At 42.5% G+C, this 20,898-nt stretch overlaps 1 protein-coding gene across 7 annotated transcripts in view; it reads right to left on the bottom strand.

The window, feature by feature from the left end:
• The window catches only part of LOC148013512 (oxidoreductase, zinc-binding dehydrogenase family protein), a 71,295-nt gene that overhangs the window by 15,506 nt on the left and 34,891 nt on the right, over positions 1 to 20,898 (bottom strand). For 3 of the 7 annotated variants that reach the window (XR_015688956.1, XR_015688955.1, XM_087668600.1), the window contains exons 3-10: positions 17,587 to 17,678; positions 17,411 to 17,497; positions 16,994 to 17,119; positions 16,781 to 16,898; positions 16,616 to 16,700; positions 16,329 to 16,438; positions 16,091 to 16,230; positions 12,005 to 12,104 (exon numbers count right to left, since the gene is read on the bottom strand). Coding sequence is in view for 5 of the 7 variants with exons in the window: in XM_087668600.1 (XP_087524726.1) it covers positions 12,005 to 12,104; positions 16,091 to 16,230; positions 16,329 to 16,438; positions 16,616 to 16,700; positions 16,781 to 16,898; positions 16,994 to 17,119; positions 17,411 to 17,497; positions 17,587 to 17,678 (858 nt within the window). In the remaining 2 variants the exon portion in view is untranslated. Of the gene's footprint in view, positions 1 to 11,613; positions 11,793 to 12,004; positions 12,105 to 16,090; positions 16,231 to 16,328; positions 16,439 to 16,615; positions 16,701 to 16,780; positions 16,899 to 16,993; positions 17,120 to 17,410; positions 17,498 to 17,586; positions 17,679 to 20,898 lie in introns of those variants that run through there. The other 4 variants (XM_087668599.1, XM_087668603.1, XM_087668602.1 and 1 more) reach the window with 2 other exon arrangements.

The following is a 20,898-nucleotide window of genomic DNA, read 5'->3' on the forward strand; positions in this document are numbered from 1 at the left end:
GGGATCACATGGGAAACCAGTAAGTAGGCAAATCAGAAGCAAAGAATACAAAGAGAGGGGAGAGAGAAGAATGAACACATAAAAGGAGAAGAAACAAAACTGATCTGATCAATAGCTGCATATAAGACACAAGCCCCTGCATGTATGGATGATGACCACATCAATAAGGGCACCAAACTGCTGCAGCAAGAATACGCAATAATGAGGAGACTGATGATGATGAAGAAGGCAATGGCTAGAATGAATGTGGTGCAATGCTGCAGGGCTGCCAAAGATAGGCACACATCCCAAGAACTACCCAACCTGCTGCCATAAAGGGCAGCCAATTACAGGAAAAAGGCTAACCCGCTGTCAAATTGAATACAGACACAATGGCTGTCATCAAAAATAAAATGCAAGACATCATAAATGCAGAGTACAAGGCAACCTTGTAAGGGACTTCCATATCAAAAACTATGTAACAAGAGGAAGTCTATTACAAGCCTTGAATGAATAACCCATCAGGAGGTCTATAATACCAGACCATGTGGGTCTAGTTAACGAAGAAACTGCCAGGATCCCATGTCCTAAGAAAAGGATCTCTACCTCCTCAAAGTCTCTGAACTGACCATATCCTCTCCCATCTACCACGGAAAGAGTGAATAATCTGTGTCCAAATCCTAGAGAGAGTCTCTGCAATAGATACATCCAGAAATTCAATAGTATAGCTACATATGGCTTGCCATATCTGCCAAGCAAGGTTGCTAGCTATGAGCTCCCATCTGTGACAATGCCCTTGAATCAACATTGTTTGTGAAAAAGGTGGCATGACAATCCTGCTCACAAGCTATGCCCTGAGATGAGATAGGCATGGCACCCCTTTGCATCCTCATATCCACAAGCTCAATCTGTATTCTGGCCTAAGCAACCGTCTTCCACATAATAATCATAGAGTTTGCAATGCCATGAAATACCATACTAAGACCTCTCCTCCAAACCTCCTAAGCCCTCGGGCAATCCCATATGCAATGCCTTTGTGTCTTCCTCATGCTCCCTACATCTAGCACAAGGGATAGGGTCTCTACCATAGCCAAGCCATGTACAAACCGCTTCACTTCCTGTGTGCTAGTAACCTAAGCAAGAGCAAAATCTTTTTTGGTCTAAAACTGTCCTCTATTCTCTTCCTAAGTTTTCCAAGGTTGTGATATGCCCTAGACAGCCCAATGCTGAGCTACAGCTAGCACCACTCTCAGCCCGCTCATCTATATCCTCCTCCCCAACCTAGTGGTATATCCAAAGAAGGGCACATCTTAAGGTGTTTGCAAATGGATCTATCCATACCCACTTCCAAGGATCTCATCGTAGCCTCTAAAGCACCCTCCTCCTATATGTTTAATATCTCCATCCATATATCATACGATTCTACAGGTCTTGGTCTAAGTACCAAGTCCTATCACGATGAGCCACAAGTCTAATCCTCTAATGAGAGCGTCCTTTGAACTCCGAATAACCTACATCCTCTCATTGAGGTTTGCCATCCACCTCTACTCAGAAAGTAAAAATACTCTCTCAACTAATGGCTACTACTGCATAATCTTTTCAAGCCTAATTTATGTCTACAACTATGTGTTATCCTCCACTCCAAGGGTACCACCTCCCTAATGCTCCCCATTATGGCTCTATCCCCCCCTGATGCCTCAAACTCCTCTTTGTACTTGAGCTGGTAGCTCAATAAAGGCGAACCACTCCCCCACTATAAAAGCTAATTGCAAAGAGAACCTCCCCCAAGATAGGTGGATGAAACCATCCTTCCTCCTCGCATAGGGCGGTAATAACCTGATCTAATAATAGTTATAGCAAGTAAACAATTCACATAAACTGAAATGCACACTTTACCACTTAAATCTTGGACAATGGACAGCCTGTTGGCCCCAAAACTAACGCCCTTTTTGGTAATTTTTTATCTTCTAGTATCGATGCATGGAGTACAACTGAGATTCACCAATCTCCTCAACTAATCCAAGTGCTACTTGCTGTGATGAATGACCAGCAATAGCAAGCCTTCAATCCAATTTTCCCCTTGATTTGCTTGGGGGATTGGCCTTCACCCTACTCCTTGCAAGACAAATTTAGCCCTATCCTCTTTTGCCCCCCCACCAATGTGCTCAACAATACCGCCAATCACCTGTCCATTTCCCTTTCCACCTAGCTGTTCACCATTATTGCACCCCTCCCTAGCCCACCCACCATAGTACTACGGGGGAGTTTCAAAAACAGCGGAAAGGAAAACGAGAAAAATCGGAGTTTCAGAGTTTGAGTTTCAGAGTTTCAGCCAAATTTTGAAAATGGAAAAATGGCATTTCGGATTGTACACTAAAATAAATATGTTATTACATGGACAATCCTACAACAAAATGTATCCAAATTTTATATAAAACTTTTAAGTCTTCATGTCATATGATCGAAAACATGATTCATTACATGTGTCACGAGTGAAGACTCAATGGTTAAGACAATTTAACACAGTTAAGACAGTTTTTAAAGCTTTAAATAACAAAATAAATTATAATTTATGAGTCATGAATCATCTAAAGACTGATATCAAGAATAGTGGAACCAAGATGCATAGTAAGTAAAATCAAGATACATGTGACTGTGTGATGTGAGTAATCTGTCCAAAGTTGTCCAAAGTTCAATCATCGGCACTGAGTACAAGTAAGCACTGAGTAATAACTATCAACTTCAATGAACAATCATGATATCATCATATGCATGTAACATGTGTAATGCCACTGGTGACTCGTAACTAGCAACTTCAATGCTAAACTAACTCTCGACTCTTGACTCCTGAGGTATCATGAGTCTAGTGTCTAGAGTCCACAAGTCATAACTCGTCCAGATTTTGAGAATCCATACACTATCTCCTCATTAGACTCTAAGGACCCTTGTATCCCTTGATTGAATTGATGTGCCTTCAAAACAGATCCGATGCCATGATAAGTTAATACCAAATAGAAATTCGCAAAGAAATTAAGAAATAAAAGAAGATTGAAGAAAGAGGAGGAGGAGGAGGAGAAGGAGAAGGAGAAGGAGAAGGAGATGATGATGATAAAGAAGAAAAAGGGTGGAAGAAGGAGAACTCAGATAAAAAGAAGAAAGGAGAAGAACCTAGAAGGAGAAGGAAAGAAGGAAGAAAGGAAGGATGAGGAGGTGGTGGTAGTGGTAGTAGTATTGAGAGCTGTAGAAAGTAATGTGCTTGAGTAAGAGAAGACACTTGAGCAGAAGACAAGGGTGAAACTAAAAACTGGTTTGCCTGTCCGCAGTAAGGTGCCAAAACGGCATTTTCCCATTCTCGTTTCGGTCCGAAACCGCTGTTCCATTTAAGGGCCCCCAGAACATTGTTTCGAGATACTATGTCACCCACCCACTCCCTCCAATTAGTCGCCCCCTTCTGTCCAACCTCTCACCATGAATGAATCTTTAATCTCCTCCTCTAGCCTTGCTGCCTTTGTGTGATTCCTCACCTATGCAACTTCCATTGCCCCTAGTCCCGCACAACCCCCGCAAGTATTACCACAACAAAGCTCCACTCCAATCAGCCAAGAAGCACCCATATCACAAACACATGGAGTGTTGCCCGAGATTGCAGCCAATCCTCCACCACTACTAGGGGGCTCCAGTGTAGCTCCCTACATACATAGGCGATGCCTTCCCACCAAATCACTTCCCCCTAGATAGAGTTGGATCTCAAGGACAAAGTGATGGCCCTTAAGGCATCATCTTTGGCCCACAAAATGATTGGAGATTGCCCCCATTTTCATTCTTAAGAACTCCATCCTGTTAGCTCTTCCTGACACCCCAACCAAGGTCACACAAGTCATACTCTTGGAAAAGGGGTGCTTTAGGCTACAATTCATCTCACCCAAGGAGATGGAGGTACCGCTTGTCACTAGCCTACTCAATGTCATGGGTCGGGACGTGAGAATTTGAGATGCTCTAATCTTGCAGATAGCATTTGATTAAGATATTAATCAAATGTGCAAGGTTGTTTAGCACATGTGATGCACATGCTAGTTATTTCATGGTAACTGGCCAAGGACCGCAAGGATGCAGTAGGTGTCAAAGGCAAAAGTTGTAATAAGTTATCTCTGATAGATACTAGGTGGTATTTAGTATCAAATTTGGGCCTAGACCAATTTATTGGCCACTAATATTAGTAGTGGCATTAGAGACTGGGTATTAATTAATTAACTAATGGCAGACTAAGGATCAATAAGTGCTCAAGGATACTTGGAAGACAAATTGGCCTAACTAATTTAATTATTAGCTGGTGGGATTAATTTTCTAAGCACTAGGTTCTGAAAATTAATTTAATAAGTTGGATAATGCTAGAAAATGGAATTAGAAGGCTGCCACTTAGCAAAACTTGCCCATGTAAGTGGAAAAAACGTTTTTAGCGGCTGGTGAAAATCTATTCCAGTCATTGTGAGAGAAAAGGAGGCTGTTAGAGAGTAAGAAAAGGCTACTAATGTGATTTGCAGCCACCAGGATCAGTCCTACAGCATGTGACAACAGTTTGAAGCCCTCCAGGAATAGGTGACAGCAACCCAAGGCCCTTCTGGTGCAACTAACAGCATACAAGAGGGGGCAGCACTCTCTCTAGTGGTCGTAAGCTATAGCTAATAGCTTCCATGGCTATTTGAGCAAGGCAACAATAGCTTTTCAGTGTTTCTCGCGATGAAACTTTGAAATTTCTCTCTCTATAACACTCTCTCTCATCCCCCAGTCATCTCTCAAGTTATCTCAACATTTTTCAATAGTTTGAGCCATCAAAGGAAGAGACTTCAATTAATCTCTACTATAAACCCTAATTTACGGCAAAAATTAGGGTTTTGACAACCGCCTCGAGATGCATGCTCAAAATTGAGGGCCTAGGACTTAAATTCTAGCAACTGATATTGAGGATTTTCAAGGAAGTTCAAGAGGCCAGCCAAGCAATATTAGATTTGGGACTAAATTTGTCTTTCAAGGAGTAGGTAAAGGCCAATCCCCAAGCAAACCAAGAGCAAATTGATTTGGAGGCTTGCTCATCAGTTTTGACAGCAAGAGACACTTGGATTAGCAAAGAAGATCAAAGGATCTCAGTTGTACTCCTTCCATTTGCAATATAAGATAAAGAAATACAACAAGGGGCGCCAATTTTGGAGGCAAGAGGGTATCCAATGTCCAAGATTAAAGTGGTAAAGTAAGCATTTTCAATTTACGTGAATTTTATGCTTGTTGTAATTAGTGCTTAATCAGATTGCTTACCACCCAATCCAAGGAGAAAGGCTAGTTTCACTCGATGTCTAATCCTCAATGGCTTTCTTCCACATATAGATCGAGGGTTTGGACTACACCTTCAGCCATGTCATACACAAGGATAGAACTTTTGCTAACACTATCTTAGAAAGAGCCACACAAATATCCATCTATCCAAGTCATCATAGCCAAGTCAATACATTTCCTTCCTTGGACCATCAAGATCCCCTCCATCCACGAGGGTTTCCTCATCCAAACGGTCACATACACAAGACTCCTGACCATCGATTCGCTTGCACGATGATTGGACATTATGCAATAGAATGCCCTAAGACACGACGGCAACAAACCCCCTTCATGGGTGAGAGACATGGTAAACCCAGACCATGAAGGAGTGACGCAGAGCGCCAGAGATGGCATAATGCTAGACAGACAGCACTAGCAACAGCGTAAGCGTGCAAGTGAGGAACAAGGGCATGAGCAAAGAGACCCAAAACCGGAACGATGGAGAGTGGTCAAGAACCCCATACCACTAGCTTATGCAGTGCTACCTCAGCATCCTACAACTACCATAGACACCCCTTTGGTTACTCAGGAGCCAAAGATGCCCCTGATTGTAGTAGCACCACAGACAGATATGATACAGTCCATAGAGACAGTGACACTAGTAGCCCCCGAGGAGATGCAGCAGGCCATAGACACACTACCATCTCCCAGACTCCTTGCATAGCACGCAAAGATTCCAAAGTTGAACTCATCTTAGGTACCCAACAGCTAGCAAGTGGGGGAAGCTTAGGAGACCAAAGAGAGCAAGCAAGAGGCAAAGGACTCAAACTAATACTTTGAGGACTTCCCCCCATTACACCCCATAGCAAAGGTAGCAAAGAGAACATATGAGAGGGTATATGCTAGGAGGCAGCAGAGACAAGCGTGTGCTACATAGCTACACAAATCTGACAAACTAACATGCACCCCATGAGTATACTCTCAAGGAATGTACCACGCCAGTGAGGCGAGATAGTTCTAGAATATCCTCAATCAATCTCTACCACAAGTTAAACTTTGGATAGTAGGAGGTGACTTTAATATGGTACAAGCTTTAGAGGATAGAAGAGGTAGGTGCACACAAACTATTAGAGGAGGAAAGCAAGCTACTTTGAAGGAGCTCTTATTTCAGATCCAAGGCCGAGATCCATGGTTCTTTCAGAGTTTCGTACATCCACAGACTCGCTCCAATTTTCCAAGAAGAGAGGGTAGTAGGAGCCTGGATTTTCTCTAGGATCAACCAATTTTATGTGGATGACTAGGCCCGCAACAAGGTCGGCCTAATAGATATCATGAGTAGCACAATCCTCAAACCACTTACTAATTCAGTTACTTCTCTTTGAGTATGAGGGTCCCACTTCAATGTCAAGATTCTAGAGCACCTATTCGACGAGGATGATCTTAGAGAGATAGTTATATAGAATTGGAGATCCATACCCTTCTCAATTGAACAAGCAAATAGTGACTTGGATAGGAGCTTAAAAGAGATCAGCTTCTTCAAGGAGGTGGCATGAGGAGGAGAGAGGGCCTTCTAGAGAAACATAGTCTACTAGAGCATCATTAGCTGCCCTACAAAGGGAGGAGGAGAGAGGACCAAGTGCAGATGGACTGTTGAGAGGATGCACATTGTCACAGCAAAGATAGATACCATGAAGGAAGCCAATTTAATATATAGGTTTCACATGAGAGCTTCCTTCTAGACTCGGTCTGGTGATAGGTTTAATAGAGACTTTTCCGCACAATAGGGCCAATGCACTAAAACAAGCTATTCAAAGACTCAAGTGAGCTGATGGATCCATTGCATAGGGCCCTTTGGAGGCAAGGTGGGTGGCTACATAGTACTACACAACTTTGCTAGATCCACCACTAGGCCCCGAGCTATGAGAGGGATAGAGAGAGAGTATGGTAGAGCACCAAGGAGGTGGCTACTGGCAAGATGAGCATATATTTGATGGCCCATTTTACAAAGGAGCTGGGGAAGGCACTTCTGGCACTGCCCTTCAGCAATTGTCCAAGAGAAGATGGACTAGAAAAGTCCTTTTTGACCTACTCGGATCTTATCAGCATAGGCATTGTTTCAGCTTTTTAGAAGATTATGACATCAAGGTTCATGGTAGAGAGACTCTCTGAGGAGTTGATTCACCTCATTCCCAAAGGAGAGACAACCTAAAGATATAGTGGAGAACAATCATTCTCTTGGGAACTACTTATAAGCTCCTAGTGAAGGCGATCAATCTCACATTGGCCCCTTTGATGCTAGATAATATACACCCCACCCAAATAAGTTTTGTCTAAGAGCATAGCATCTTAACAACATCTTCACTTTCTAGGAGTCCATTGCTTTGGCTCGATCTAGAAACCAAGACCTTATTATCCTCCTCCTCAAGTTTGAGAATATTGAAAAATGACAACCAGCTATAGAGGAGAGAAAAGAGAGACAATGAGAGTGTGATGAAGCAAAAGAGTAGAGTATACTTGCTGAACTGAAAGAATGAGAATGAAAGGTACAAGATAGGTCTAAGATAGACCTGGCTCTAACTCAACTAGAGTTAAATAACTCTAACTCTTAACTCTAAGAGTGGTGACACAACTTATAACTTTAGTTGTGTTCACACTAAGAATTGAAAAAGAACTAAGACTAAGACATTGGGCACTACCCATAGAATTGGCAAATTCTAACACCCCCTATAGTGCCAATGTGGAAAAGTACAAGAATGATCAATCACCAAAGGATAGCAAGTTTAAGGACTTGCAAAAAGCCTCAAACTTCTCACGAGATAGTTCCTTGGTGAAAATGTCTGCAATATTTTCCTATGTAGAAACATACATCAAGTTGATCTCTCTTGCATAGCATCTTTCTCTGACATAATGGTAATGCACCTCAATATGTTTCATGCGAGTATGAAACACAGGATTTTGTGCCATTGCAATAGCACTCTGACTGTCAGAAAGAATGGGCCTAGGACCCTCCAATGGTAAATGTAGATCAGCCAACAATCTGCACAACCATACACATTCCATTGTTGCCGTGAAGGCTGCCCTATACTCAACCCCACAAGACGAGGTAGCCACTGCAGGCCATTTCTTGCTTAGCCATGAAATGCATGAACGGCCCAGAAAGAAACAATGCCCACTAGTAGACTACATATAGTGTCTGCATCACTAGCCCAATCTGAATTACAATTCTACTTTAGAACCACAAGATGCGGTGGTGGGCTAAGAAAAGAAAAATCATTATGCAAAATGTTCAATACTTTTTATAGAAAACAAGTTTGATATGTAAAATCAATGAATGCTACATAAGAAACTGAGGAAACCACATGGGATTGAGATGAGACTTAGAAACAAGATTCTCATTAGCTAAATGAGAGTTTGTACACAATGTGATTGTTAATCATATTTTTTTGGAGACATTCACTAAGGCTCTAGGGTTTCATTTACTAGTACTAGTGGATGCAAGTCTACAACTAATTTGGCAATTGAGGCTACTTCAAGATATGTGAGACCATAAGATGGGAGAGTGTATCACCCTTAGGAGAAGATATAGAATCCATTGTTTGAGACAAGGCCAACTCCTATCTTGGACGCCCACTTAACAACTTGCCAATGCATAGTCAGTAAGCTATGCATATACCTGCTTACCAAAGATACTATATACTAAATTTCAAGGAGTACGTTGCAAAGATAAATAAGACAACCAACAACCTAGCTATAAATTGCAACATCAAACATCTCTTTACCATCATACGTAGAGTGGGAGCAATTGGACTATTTTTGAACCCTTTGCTGGCCAAATATGCATCAATTTTAGAGTACCACGCATGAGGAGCCTGTTCGAGACCATAAAGAGCTTTGTTTAGCTTGCATACTGCATACCATGTGCTCTTTTCCCTTAACCACAAACCCTAGAGGTTGTGACACAAACATCTGCATGCAAATCCCCATTCAAGAATGTTATCTTAATGTCCAACTGATGTACCTTCCAACCATAATTTGCAGCCATAGCAATTACATATCTCACCGTACTCATACGGGATATAGGAGCAAAAGTCTTCATAATCTATGCCCTTGGCATGTGGCTATGAGGACATTTAGGGGAGCTTTTCTTTTCTCATCATTGGACAACACTTGAGTAGGACCCCCACTCCAAACTACTTGCAAGCACAATGGACACATGGACACTATCATAGATGGGCGCTGATTGCCAATATTGTAGCCTGATCCATCTAGATCACAAGATGCAACCATGTTATTGACCTTTAGGATGTATCCACAACAAAGTCTCTGGCAAGCATTTGGATAGAGATCGTCCACACTTTCCAAGGGAAATGGGAGAGCATGCAAAGCAACTCCAAGAGGATGATAAAGAAAAGAGAAGCCTTCTTGCAAACATGGGACTCAGGAACATTCTTCCACGCTGCCCCTTAGACGGTTTGCCATTATAGCCCACCAAATTGGTTGTTCACCGATAGAAGCATAGAAGACTGCTATAATAGACTACACAACACAAGAGAAAAGAGAAAACAGAAGAAACAAAAAAACACTCCAAAGGGAGAACTCGGAGATACGCTCAAGAAATGGAATACATATACCAAACATGAGACAATCGCATACAACGAGTCACTAGTTGCATCAGTACTAGCACTCAATCTCTCTCTCCAACAAGGTTTGCACTGGAATCTATAAGTGATAAATGATACAAACTAAAGAGGAGGGAGCTAAATATATAGGCAATAAATAATGCCATCAATGCATCAGGTCGGCCAAGAATAAATGCTAGTCGGGCAGCCATAAATGCCAAAATCACAAATATCTATAATACCCAATCCACTAAACCACACACCTAGGCTCGCCCATGAACTGACTAGATTACTTATACCCTCTCTCAGATAATGGGTGACCTCATACAATACAATGAAAATGACTCGTCATTGTCCATACAACAACCACCACCAAAATAGGACCATGGATACTGAAGCAATGGATGATTGAGCCACCACCAAGGTGCCATGACTTGATGTTGATGTCTCATACCAGTACCTAAAAATAGAGAAGAATTATAGCAGCTCTCTGTGTTTGTCAACAATGCCTCGCATTAGTATACATGACCATCCAGTCACCAATGCCACTAAGCATACATGAACTTGAAGTCCCTGCCTTTGGCCAAACCACCAAAGTGTCCCCTAATATGAGCTCAGACTAGGAGCCAATCCTGCTCTCTATCAAGTAACAGCCCATCATGAACCTGGATGTCAATCCCAGCTCTAGGATTTCAAAACTTGCCAAACTTCAATTGATACATCAAGAAGCCCTCTCTAGATCCTGTGCATTTGCATACTTGTATAGATAAGGCTCACCTACCCCACCTCACCACCCTCTCACTCTCCCTCTCTAGCACTAGAGAATCGTGAGGGATGACCACATCACTTGTACTAGAAAGCAACAAGAGGGGCAACCAAGACCCTCCCTCGATTTGAAGAAAATAATCCCTTTTGTGCCTTGACTGGAGGATCGGAGTTAGAGTCAAAGGAGTATGACTCCACAGAGAATTCCATATCATGCTTCTTCTTCTTCTTCTTCTTCTTTCTCAAAGCCACTAACTCTTTACAATCCTTGCCCACATATCCCTTCTTACCACAATGATAACACTGGGCCTTCAACAACTTTTTCCTATCATCCATCTCTGAAGTTGCAAATGCCTCATTGGAGACACCATATTGAGATGGAAGTCTCCCCTATAACCGCAAAGATGCCTCATGCTCAAGCAACATCGAGGACATACGGGTACAGCTCACTAGCATTGATGACGTCTGGGCTCATAAAGCATTCAAAACTCCATGGAACTCCGGAGGGATCTTGTAGAACACAATCCCCACAAGATGAGCCTTTGGAAGCACGGACTACATGTGCTAAAGCTAATCCTGAACCTATGTAACATGAAGCAAAAATGACTCAATAGTATCCTACTAGAGCTGGCCATAGAGGATAATTGCACGGATGGTCAAGGGAGCCTCGTACGACAACTAAAGCTTCTCCCATACTACTGAAGCTATCCTACAAGAGGTGACTATCAGTAGAACCTCTTTAGAGATGTATCAAAGAAGAACACAATATACACGGGCATCATCAAAATCCCATGCAAGCACAACTTTCTCATGATTACCCTGGTCCCAATCATCTGGAAGAGGGGTGGGAGGCTAAGGGCCCTCAATAGCTCCAGAAACCACGTACCACAATCACTTCCACACAAAATATGCTTTCATAACAACATTCCATGTTAAGTAATCACCGTGAAATTTGTCATTAGTAGAACAGCAGTAGGGAGGAGCCATCTAGAGAGGATAAAAAGACAAGATAAAGAATAGAGAGAGAGAGAGAGAGAGAGAGAGAGAGTATAGCCAAACACAACATAGACTGCACTGGCAGGAGTTTGCATGCAGTGGCAAGAGGTGTCGATCACAAAACGTCTGCAAAATCCGGGAAAATCAAAACGATTACATCCAACAAACACTGGCAGAGGCTGGAAATATGGTCGCCCAGCCTGCAAGAGCACAAAAGGCTGAAAGGCAGCAAGAGCATTAAATGCAGTCATGCAGCATTACAATATTGCAGAATATCAAAATGCGGCCTGCAGCATGAAAATGCAGAAGATTGAAGGTTGAAAACAAGCAGAAAATACCCAGAAATTGGTCGCCCATGTTGCAGCAGACAGAAGAAGGCTCATCAACACCAGAAAACTGTCAGGGCAGACTGTCCATGGCAGAAACAGCACCCAGAGCCTAAACACAGACATTTGATACCATGTTAGAAGTGGGTACAGCGATGACGCATAGAAGGCTGCTGTAATAGACTGCACAACACAAGAGAAAAGATAAAACAAAATAACACTACAAAGGGAGAACTCCGAGATATGCTTAAGAAATAGAATCCATATACCAAACATGAGACAGTCACATACAACTATGAATCTTTGGCTGCGTGGGCATTGGCACCAGCTCCCTCTCTCCAACAGGGTCTACACTAGAATCTGCAAGTGATGAATGACACAAACTAAAGAGGAGGGAGCCCAAATATATAGGCAATAAATAATGCCATCAACGCATCAGGTCAGCCAGTCATAAATCCCAAAATCGCCATGATAATGACAAATAAAAAATGCCTAAAATATATATAATACCCAGCCCATTAAATCACATGCCCAAACTCACTCATGAGCTGACTAGACTGCTAGTAGCTATTGTAGTTGCGATGAACTTAGTTTCTTCCTTGTGTATTTTGCCTCAGGTCTTTTACTCCGAGACACTATTAATAGAGTTCTCTTTTCTTGGGGAGTAATAACTAACAGGAGAATGTTGTGGACCTCTTCACAACGGCCCTTCCACTGCCTTCAATACTTTAGCACATGCATCTTCTTGGCCTTCTGCCACTTCCAAGATCCAAGAGGGGGTGTTAGTATCCATTGTAATTCAGTTGTCATCTCCTACTTCAGAGTTCCATCAGAGTCTAGCAGAGACAACCGAGCTCTAGCATTGCAATCATGTCATGTGCTGGTTTCCCTGCATTCGAGCAGTATTTCCAGCCCTTTTCTCTCAACATTTAGTCACATTTCAACATGTGTGGAGCAAGGCAGCACTTTTCCCAGCAGATCAGTCAATTTGGCATGTATAATGACAGCAGTTGACACATTCAGGACAGTCCACAGTAGGTCAGCCCATATGGACAGCAGGTCATCAAATCCCCTCCCACCACTTATGAAGGTGGCTGCCTTTGGTGCCTCCTCTCACACATTGTGATCATCAACCCTTCTTCCTCGTCTTCATCTCCTCATCATTGCCTATATTCTCCTCTCCTTGTTCATTAGTCGCGTGCCCTCACTGACATGGCCTGTCCACACATGCAGGAGCTGTTGTTTCCAGCCTTCTTAATCTCTCTCAATGACCTTGCTTCCGAACTGCACACTCACAAAAATGTAGCCATCAAATGGTATTGCAATCAAAAGATTGCTAACATTCTATGCCAGTAGTTCACATGTCCTTGACATGGTTTGATCTATGTTATTCTGTGATGTTTTCAAAAAAAAAAAATGCAATAAAGAAATAGGCTTGGTTTAATGAGGCCCAAATGAGCTATGAGATCTCAAGAAGATAACATATGTCCATGCAGCATCTTCCATCATTAAGTACAAAATGAACTGCTTGTAGGATCCGATCAACCTCATTCAGAGCTCAACCCACCCACATCTACAAAGGCCACTGATGCTACCCCAACTTGATGAGAACAGGATCACTCTTGATGAGGTCTTCCCTTCCAAATCAACCACTCTAATCCTCCTTCATGGAAAGTCTGCAAAAGGCTGCCTGTGTCACTTCCCGTCCACAGTCAACCTTCTGTCCTCCTACACCTTTGAAAATTTTACAAGGGGTACTTGGAGAAAACACACAGCACCTCAAGTGAGACACACCAATGAGAGGATTGTGTCACTCAAAATTCACTCCATAACTGTCAAGGTATCCTACAAAGTGGCACACAATCGTTATGACACCATAGTTTATCAATCTTACGACAACAGCTTTCCAAGCCCAGAGCCACACATCAAAGACCACATCCTCTGCATGCAAAAAATATCCCGTCATTCCTGGCAAGGCTCCCATCTGACACTGCCCTTTCGAATGGGGGCACTCTCCACCCTATTGTCAAAACCCAAGTCAACCCGTCATGCAGGGTCACTGTGATACGTGAAACACCTGAAATGACTGAAATCTCAACACCTCACTAAAACGGTTGGCTGAAACACTTGAAACTCTATGATGTTTATATTTTGGATCCTTAGAGCTGTTCACCGATCCTTTAGAGTTTCACTCTTCCAAGGATAAAACATTTCATCAGTGAAATATTTGTCTCTGAAATCTTGTGTTGATCTTGCTGTCATTTAAGCAAGGACAGTGTCCTCTGCATGCCAACAAGTAACTCAGACTGACCTAAGGAAGCTCAGAAAGTTCTATAACATGGGTCTCCATGTGTACTACCACTTTCATCCCTTCATCCCTCATCCCATTTTCCCAAGCTCTTCACCACCTGTCACCCTCTTTCTCATCACCTCTAACCTCTCCACAACTGCTTCCATATCTCCACACCTTGCATTTCAGGCCCCACCTGCCATTCTCTATGTGTCCTTTGCATCTCCTAGCTTCTTCTCCAGCTCCACGACATCTTCCACATCATTGCCTACTGCTCCAGGACCTCTTCCTGCCATGTTTTGGGGGCCAGCACCCTCTGCTGCAGCCACAATGGCCCGAAGCACCTGCTGCCTGCATTTTCTGCTGCTGCTACTTGCTCCAAACAGCAGCACCAGGGCACCATAAAGCCCTGCCAGCCCCCCAGAACATCAGCAACAGCCCCTGGAGTACCCTGCTGTCCTGTGTGTTCTGGTTTCCTGACTGCCACATCGTCACCCTCAGCATCAGCATCGGCATTGGAGATTGGTGGTTTGCTGCGCTTGTGATCCATTCATGAAGGGAAACACTCTCCCTCAACTGACTCCCATGCGAGACAGTGGCTTTTAGAAAGCTTCCACTCCTCGAGCCTACAGTTCGATCTCTTCCTCACTCTTTCATTATTTGTTTCAGCATTCATTCTTTTTTGCATTCCTGTCTGAGTTCATTGTGTTAGTCATGTTTGTGCATTCTCTCGATTCTCTCCAAAAACCCTAGTGTATCCTCACAGCTAAAGCTGCTCACGTGCTCTCCCAGCTGATGTCCCCCCCCACGGCATTAAATCATAGGAAATCCACCAATACCTGGGGGCTCTGAAAGAGAAACTCCTCATGAAGTCTCAAACATCTCAAGAGGCAACTCAGTTGGAACAGGGTGCCACAGGGCAGTGACAAGATTCATATCAAAGATGGTCTCTAATCTCCGCCAAGATGACAGCTGAGATCTCTGCTTACCCTCTTAAAAAGCTTGAAATCTATTCCATACAGTGAACCCCCTGACCACTAGCTTGCTCAATAGGGCCCCACTTTGATACTCAGAATCTTCAATCAATCATGCCCGAGCCACCCTCTATGCCAAATGATGGTCTGCCTACCTTGGACCAGGAGTCTCAGGTCTCATCCAAGCCGTGGAATAAGAAAATTTGAACAAGATAGTGCAGTTATGCTATGCAAGAAGCCAAAAGGAACCAATAGAAAGCAATGCACCAGGCTTCCACAAGAAGGGCCTAATTGACCACTAGCCAGCAAGGGAAAGGTGTCCAGTGCTAGAATAAATCAGAGTAGACACATAATAAGAAGGATTGCACTGCCTTCAAACAGAGAAGGAAGCAGCTTAATCCCATAAGTTTGACAAAATATTTTTATTTTTTCATGTGCACTCAAACATCACATGCTGGATTGCTTTTTTTTTTTGTGAAACGATTCCCCATTGTCTACTGCATTCTTCTGAGCACAAGATTCTGCTACCTTAATATGTAACTTGCAAAAGCATTATAGATGCTCAAAGTGATAATTAGACACTACTGCATAAAAATGTTTCTAGCTTTTCCACATATGAATATTTAGATTAATAAGGTAGCACTTGGTGCTAATATGATTCCATAAGCTGCAAATTCCAAATCCAGAACAGCATCAGAAAAAAGGAAAAACTAAGAAAGTCAAGCATTACTTCATCTGTTAAAAAGTGAGCTATGAGAGCAATCAAGGTGTCAAAACTTTCGCTTAATTCTTCACTTTAAGATTGATGAAACAGAAAGCATTAGAAGAGCTCACATTTGTTGAAGAGGATGCAACAATTTGATGTTATTACTATCTTGCAACTTTTCACCATTTGAACCCACATCTTGCGCAGGCAGATCAACATCATCATAAAGTATTTCAAGCCTGCTCTTCAAGCTTTTCACTATATCTTCCTGTGTCCATATCCATAAAAACATGTAGTTGTATCCCATGTATCTAATAAACAGGAAAGATATAAACCAGAACTCATCTATATGCACAGCAGTCTTGCCTTCAACTCTGTAATAATGCGTTGCAAAGGATCATGAGAAAAGCAATTTGCAAGTGCTCGTACAGAACCAGTCATGATAGCAAGACCCATAACTTCACCACTGCTTCCATCTTCAAAGAGACAGCATGAAAACCATGATTAATGCCTCTATTGACTCAATTTTTCACCACTTCAACCATATTTCTATTTTGTCTTTTCTTAACTTCTAAAAATCTGAGACTGCCTATTTCAGGAAGGTATCAACAAGCACTGTATAATGAGTTTTGCTTTAAATCATCGCTTCCTACCTTCCCCACAACCCAATGGTAAAAATAGCTCTACTTCATGGTTGGTGTCACCAGTAAGCACTTTATCTTGACAATCTTGTGTAACCTGTGAAATCAAACATTAAGACAAAATGGTGTCTGGTTCCTTGAACAGAATCTGAGTGAAAGTGGCTTGCAAAACCTTACAAGGATTCCATCCACAGCTGCTAAGGCAGATCCTAATCGAGAGGATTCCATAGACATTGCAGAAAAAAGAACATCCAATAATCGTTTTTTTGGAAGCTTGTTTGCAAGAACTGGTACTCTTCTCAGACATTAGACCACTACTGTCAATTACTTCAAAAAATAAAAAACAAAACCAGAAACCAAGAAGAACTGACATAAGCATTCTTCACTTGCCTGAGGTCAAAATTGTACAAGCACCCAAAGTTATGGAAGGACGGAAGCTTCCCTGACTTCCATTCACATGGATGTAATGAGGTTGATCCAAAACTGGACTCAAAGGAGCAGCTCTTGCAAGACACTCTACAATAACAAAATTATAAAGCTGCCAGTTTGAATGTCGTTTGTTGACGAGAACTAACACAAAATTTCCCAATGCAAAGTCATGATACATTCAATGAAGCCATCAAAAACTCAGATCTCTTGCATGGCTCATTATACAGCTTCATAGATTTGAGTCCAAGTTTAAATGACAACAAATATACTGCTTTGATTCAACACAACAATTGTGGAAATATTTTGGGTCACATGGATGACAGATGATCAGCATACTCAAATTTCAGGTGCCCTAATTTACTTAAAACCACAATCTACCTTGTAGGGCTATAAGCAAAGTGCAGTAACAAAGAGTCTCTGTGTTCCTTTGAGCATGCCAATGTTGCCACCACCTTTGATGTCTGCCTTCAAAAGACAAATGAAAAGGAAATGGTTACACTGAATCTGAAACTTCATGTTCAAAACATCATATTATCACCCTCAGTATCACATACCACAGTATTGGCAGAGAGTTCTTAAATGCATTGTCATTTGTAAGTATGTAAATTCCCATCACACTGATCCCACCAACAAGCATTTTAGATACCTGCTCAAACGTCAAGTAAATTATCAAAGTTCCAACATACAAACGTCAAGAAATAATTGGACTCTATGAGAGTCACAAAGATAGTCCTACCTTCACAAATAATCTCCCACAAGCATGCACCAGATGCACTTGCAACAATCATACATCTTGATGCCTATAAGTACAGGTAGGGAACCTAAATTCATCTTCAAGGCCCTGCAAAATGAACATGTTTTATACCCAGGCCGGGCAGGCCCAATCTTGACAGCAATCAAGTGTGCACTACCACCCCTGGGTCATATGACATATACTCTGAAACACCCTCCTTGGATCCACAGGAGACACATGGAATGAAACATAAAGGCCAGATATCAAACTCGCCTCCCAGCCACAGGGCAAAACGGGCAAACTCCCCGAGCTTGGGACCAGCAACATTACAGGCCTCACTCAGGTCGAAGGCTAGTATCCCATGTAAGATTTTACTAGGGTTTGCAGAGGAATTACACAGAGTGCATGAACACAGAAATAGACAAAGCACAAAAGAAGACAACGATCAATGAAGCATGAATACTAACATGAATGATGAATAAGCAATTGAGTGCTCTATGAGTGGAGGCTGTCCAACAGCCACTCTTTCTCTTAGGAGTGAGCTGAGGGGGAGCATTAGAGTGTCATCCTCTGATAATGAATACCAAAGACCACCAATCTCGATGCAGAAATCTGATGTAAACCACTCTCCCAGCAGCATAAAGGAAGGGAACTGTTCCACACACCAGTTTGGAAGGGGATAAATGACAATAGAGGGCAGGCGACAGCAGGGCAGCAGGCTGAAAATCAAAGTGCAGCTACATATGAGTGCTGAACTGTTACACATCCTTGGACATCTTGCAGGGGTGCTAACAGCATTGGTCATAGCCTTGAGTCACGAGTGATTTGGTACAAATGCACCAAGGGCACTATAAGGTTAGGGCAACTGAGACCTATAAATATGACTCGAGGCCCATTTGTGCACGTCGCATGATCACTACACCTGAACTCTAGGCCCAATGGCCATTGCAACTGTACACTGGGATACTCTGGGTTGATTATATGGGATGACAACCCTTGGGACATGAGTGTGGTCCAGAACACTGCTGGCCCTAGGCTCAGGGGTGAGCCTGTTTGGATCTATGACCAGTAGGTGAGTCTTGTCCATTTGCTTATGGTTTCTATGTTGTAGGTACAATTTGTGTTGTGTCATGTGTGCAAGTTGGATCCTAGGGGAACATTTCATTGGTATCAAAGAATCAATTTACTCTCTAGTGCAAGATTCAATAACATGCACAAGACCACCATCCAATCACAATACCGCAATGGTTCACACCTACTAGGTTCATTTTCATCTCAAATAGAGTGTTATGGGACACTACTAGCAAAAAGGGATGAACATGGAAGCACATGTTGCAGATGGTGGGTATGAGAAGAAGTTCTTGTTTGGAACTCATGCTCAAAGAACTTTGGAACTCATGCTCAAAATAATGTAAAGGGTTTTGGCATAAACTTTTGGATGTATGTTGGTGATTGGGGCCCAGTGAGCTACCACTCCATGGCCATTGTACACCATAATCAAGCATCAAGGGACATAATGTGCATAAGTAATCATTCAGAAGTTTATTTTTAAGATAATGGTTTTGATAATGAGAGAGAGTTGCTCTTGTTGAAGTGATAGAAGACGAAAGAAGAAGAATACATCGAGGAGAGAGAACAAGCCAAGGAGAGAGATGGAAGTTGATGTTGAGAGAGAGGTGTCACTCTGGTGTAGTTCGTGGATAGCAATGTACTTGGCAAACACTAAGTGCTTGTTCTCTTCATCCGATGCTTCTCCTCCCCTTTTTGACATCAACACAATGAGATAGAGGTAGTGCTTACTTTCTTCCACCTTTCATTGGTGAGAGCAGGAGGTTTCATTTTCATGGTGCCTTCCACATTATGGTCATTGTATTGATACCATCATGCATTTGCATCATCTTCCATCGCATCTTGAGTATCATATTTGTAAAAGGGCACTTGGGCAAGTGAAATAGGGCCCTTAGAAGGCATCAAAACCTATGAGAGTAGGCACCCACCAAGATGAAAAGTCTTCCATTGTGTAAACATACTTCCCTTTTACCTTGTCAAAGTGTGGTTGACTTGGATCCATGTATGCACAACAATTACCATTATGCAGTTCCATGGCAACTTACCATCATCTACCTTATCATATACCTTTATACAAACACCCTTGCCACACAATAATGCTTTATGGGTGATAATCTTGCAGTCTTACTGTTCATTTATTGCCTCAAAAAAAAGTTTAGAGAGCATGAGACCTATTAAATTGAGCTACTCGAAAGAATATGCCCATTGTCTCTGTATCATGGTAGAACCTTGGGCAGTCCATCAAGACATCCTTGGTCTGATGTCTTGACTTCTTTTGGGTGGGACCTTTTGGGGGTAAAAAGAGGGTGGAGTAATGGCTCTCTCTCCATCTTAGGACCACTTTTGGGCCTGAAAGGGAGTGTTGAGCCACTTAAGGTAAGGCATGCATTAATCTCGAAGTCACATACATTAATGACTGATTTAGACTCCTTAAAACAGCCCAAATAGAAATCAAAAGCATTTTCAAAAATCGAAGGCTTTACTTTTGAACAGCAGGAAAAATGCCAAAAAATCCTCTATAAAGAGTATGTTGTGGGCATGCAATCTCATCTTCATTCATCCATGCACCAGTCATTCTTCCTCTACGCTGCTTCCTACACCTCTAGAGGAGCTACCACCCAGCTGGAGGAGGTGCTGCTGTGCCTGTCATGGAGTACTGGATACTGCCACCCTACTCCTAGGAAATATCGCCAACTTGAGGAGATCATTGTCAGCCCTTATCTACTGCTGCCCAGCTGGTCATCATCATCAAAGTGATCTCTTGCCTATGTTTTCCATACACCAGGCTGCGTTTTGCTGCTGTAATGGGCTGCCTACCAACATCATGATTGTCTTCATCCCCTGCTTACTGTGAAGCTGCCATCTCAGCCAGCAAACATTGTGTTTTTCTGCCTGGAGTCATCACCGACATCCTACTGCCCCAAGGACTGCTCCACTCCCTCCACTGCTACCCACAACATCATCCTCATCAGTGGATTGCTGCTGCTACATTTTGGGATCCATCATGAGTATGATACACTCCACCATTCTTCACTCACCACACTACCCTGGTCCTTGAGACACA

Source organism: Lygodium microphyllum, chromosome 26 (assembly GCF_053477565.2).
Source record: "Lygodium microphyllum isolate KBCC chromosome 26, Lygodium_microphyllum_v1.1.10, whole genome shotgun sequence".
Lineage (NCBI taxonomy): Eukaryota > Viridiplantae > Streptophyta > Polypodiopsida > Schizaeales > Lygodiaceae > Lygodium > Lygodium microphyllum.